Source organism: Hyla sarda, chromosome 1 (genome assembly GCF_029499605.1).
Source record: "Hyla sarda isolate aHylSar1 chromosome 1, aHylSar1.hap1, whole genome shotgun sequence".
In the NCBI taxonomy this organism is placed as follows: Eukaryota; Metazoa; Chordata; class Amphibia; order Anura; family Hylidae; genus Hyla; species Hyla sarda.
Window position 1 is genome coordinate 160,805,031 of NC_079189.1, and position 3,073 is coordinate 160,808,103.

Here is a 3,073-nt window from a genome sequence, read left to right on the forward strand (position 1 = left end):
GTCCCGCAGATGGAACCTATGTTCAATGTAGTCGTATGCTGTATTCCAGCCAGGCCATCTGTCCCCTTGTATTGTTTTCTCTTGCCTTTTCATCCTTCCCAATGCACTGCTTTAGTAATCTGACCGTGGTGTCTGTTATTTTCAACCAAATACACCTGGGTTATTTTTTATCCCCAATAAATAGCACCAATTACTCAGTTACTGACATTAACCCCTTGCTGCCTAAAACTTGGGGGACATGTTTTTCCATCGTATACGATATACAGTGCAGGGTGGTGGTGTGGGCAGCTGTTTCTTAAAGGACATGAAAAACATGATGGTGTGAATTTAAAATAAATAAATAAAAATAATGATTGATTTTAGGAAATTATAGAATGAAGTTTAGGCCGTAAGGTGACATCAACAGAGAAAAATGCATCTCCCCTTTTTACGGTATTGTAACAGGTTCTGTCAGGGCAGAAATGAATTTATGACCGCCATTTATAAGAAAATGGAAAGTGATCTATGGCATTGCTTATGCAGAATCTGTGCCTGGGAATATATGTATGAGTGCACAGCGTGCCTCCAGTTGTGATAATGAGAAATACTTATGATGGGCAGAGCATCTCCGTAGAAGAGATCCAGTGACTATTTATAGCATAGTATCTATGGCCAGGCCAAACACCTTTTTACCACTGTGATGATTTTAACTTGCATTGGCTACATGAAATGATTATGTTTTTTGTTTCCCATATCCCATAGTTATGAGATACTGTACAGAAGAATGCCGGGTTCTAGGACACTCGGATCAGTGTTGGATGCCACCTCTTCCCTCTCCATCTGCAGACTACAGGAATAATATGTTCATCCCTGGTGAAGAAGTCCAACCTCTCCAACAGACACAGCCACAAAACCAGCAGCCGCAGACACAACAACAGGCTCCTCTACTTGAGGACGATGTGCTCCCTATTGATCAGAATGAAAAGAAAAAAAGTTTCTCAACATTTGGCAAGGAGTCTCAGGACGAGGAAGCAGCCGAAGCCTGCACGTCGTCACTCCTCACTGAAATGAGCAGTGTTTTCCAACGCCTGCTACCTCCATCTTTGGACAACTACACTGAATGCAGTGAAGCTGATCGCTCAAACTCTTTAGAGAGACGGAAAGGCCAAGTGCCTGCTAAGACAGTAAGTTACCCCCAAGGGGTTGCTGCATGGGCAGCTAACACACATTTTCAAAATCCCAACAATGTTGGTGGACCTGCTTTAGGGAATCATTCCAGTGCACAGCCATCTTCTAAGTGGTTGCCAGCCATGGAGGAAATTCCAGAAAACTATGAAGAAGATGACTTTGATAATGTTCTTAACCATCTCAATGATGGTAAACATGAACTTATGGATGCTAGTGAACTGGTAGCGGAAATAAATAAACTGCTTCAAGACGTGAGGCAAAACTAGGGGACTTTTCGACATTCTTTTTTCTTTCCATATTTATGGAGTTCTGGAACAATCAAAAACACTTCTTGACATTTGGTTGCATTTATAAAAATGTGTCTGTGTATGTTAAATATTCAAATGCTGTATTTTCATATGTACACAAAACAAGTGTGACTATTGCTATCTGTATTTTAAAAATACATTTGTATCTTATATTTATGTGTAATTTAAAAATAAAGAAAATTTATTTTTGTACTTTGTAAGGCATGTTTTACTGCATGGAAACTTTTTGGACACTTCTTTCTAAGGACTCATCAGGCTGTGGATCCCTGTTCAGGGACAGGTCACTTTGTTTTGTGTTGACTTTCTTAAGGATATACAACTTAAATATGCAAACCCTTCAATTAATACTTTTATATCTTGTTTTAATATGACACTTAAAATAAAAACCAAAAACAAAATGTCACTTTTGATCTCCAGCTTATCTTCTGTTGTTCATTATAGACATACTATGTGTAGATAAATAGTCACGTCCAAGCATTATGGGGGAGACTTATCAAAACCTGTGCAGAGGAAAAGTTGACTAGTTTCCCAGAGCAACCAATCATATCACTTCTTTCATTTTGCAGAGGCCTTATCCAAAATTTAAGAAGGGATCTGATTGGTTGCTATGGGCAACTCAGCAAATTTTCCTCTGCACAGGTTTTGATAAATCTCCCCCTATATGTAGAGGATCCATCACACTTAGGCTGCATTCACACTTCGTTTTTACATTACGGGTGCCGGATCCGGCTGGGGGAGGGGCAAACCGGGCTCTCCCATACCCCAGCCTGACCAGCGCTGAACTTCATTTACTTTAATGAGCCGACTGAAGTCAAACGGTGACTCCAGTCGGCTCATTTTTGACCCGTATGCAATTTCCTTACCGGACCTAAAACTGTAGTATACTATGGTTTTAGGTCCGGTCACAAAACCGGATATGGGTCAAAAGTGAGCTGACCGGAGTCACCGTTCGGTGACTCCGGACGGCTCATTAAAGTAAATGTAGTTCAACGCTGGTCCGGCTGGGGTACGGGAGAGACCAGTTTGCCCCTCCCCCAGCCAAATCCAGCACCTGTAATGTAAAAACGAAGTGTGAATTCAGCCTTACAAGCTGGCCAAATCCCTGTAACCAAGAAATGTTCTGTTGGTGTCTTGGGTTTAATTCTATTAATGTCGAAGGCAGTTGTTTTCATAATCTATTATGCTTTTAAATTGGTTTTGCAAGTCATCAATTTTAAAGAATACAGTAAATTACAGTAACAGCGCCAGTCCTATCCACAGGTTGTGTGTGGTACTTCAGCTCAGATCAAATCCTCCTAATACTTGCATTGGAGAGCAGAATTTAGTTGTGGTCTAATGGCCCCAGTACATGTTAGTGAAAACCCAGGCAACCACACCAATTTCAGCAGGAGTGATATACTGTCTAATGTGCATGGGGACCTCCCGAATGTTCCCTGAGATGATGTTGGTAAACAGAAGGTGTCACCAGAGGAGTCTGGTAGTGGCTTTCTCTCCTTTGCTCATTGAAAACACATGATGAAAAACATTTGGTCTTTTTAAAGCTATTTAAAGGTATTTTTGGAAAGGGTTTTTTCTTCCTTTTATTCTTCTTTTTTTTT

The 3,073-nt window shown here is 40.6% G+C and overlaps 1 protein-coding gene across 1 annotated transcript in view; it reads left to right on the plus strand.

The window, feature by feature from the left end:
• Positions 1 to 1,863, plus strand: part of PCDH18 (protocadherin 18) — a 7,400-nt gene extending 5,537 nt beyond the window's left edge. The window contains exon 4 of the mRNA XM_056563388.1: positions 742 to 1,863. Within this exon, the coding sequence (XP_056419363.1) occupies positions 742 to 1,433 (692 nt within the window). The 3' untranslated portion in view covers positions 1,434 to 1,863. The remainder of the gene's footprint in view (positions 1 to 741) is intronic.
• The last annotated feature ends 1,210 nt before the right edge of the window (positions 1,864 to 3,073 follow it).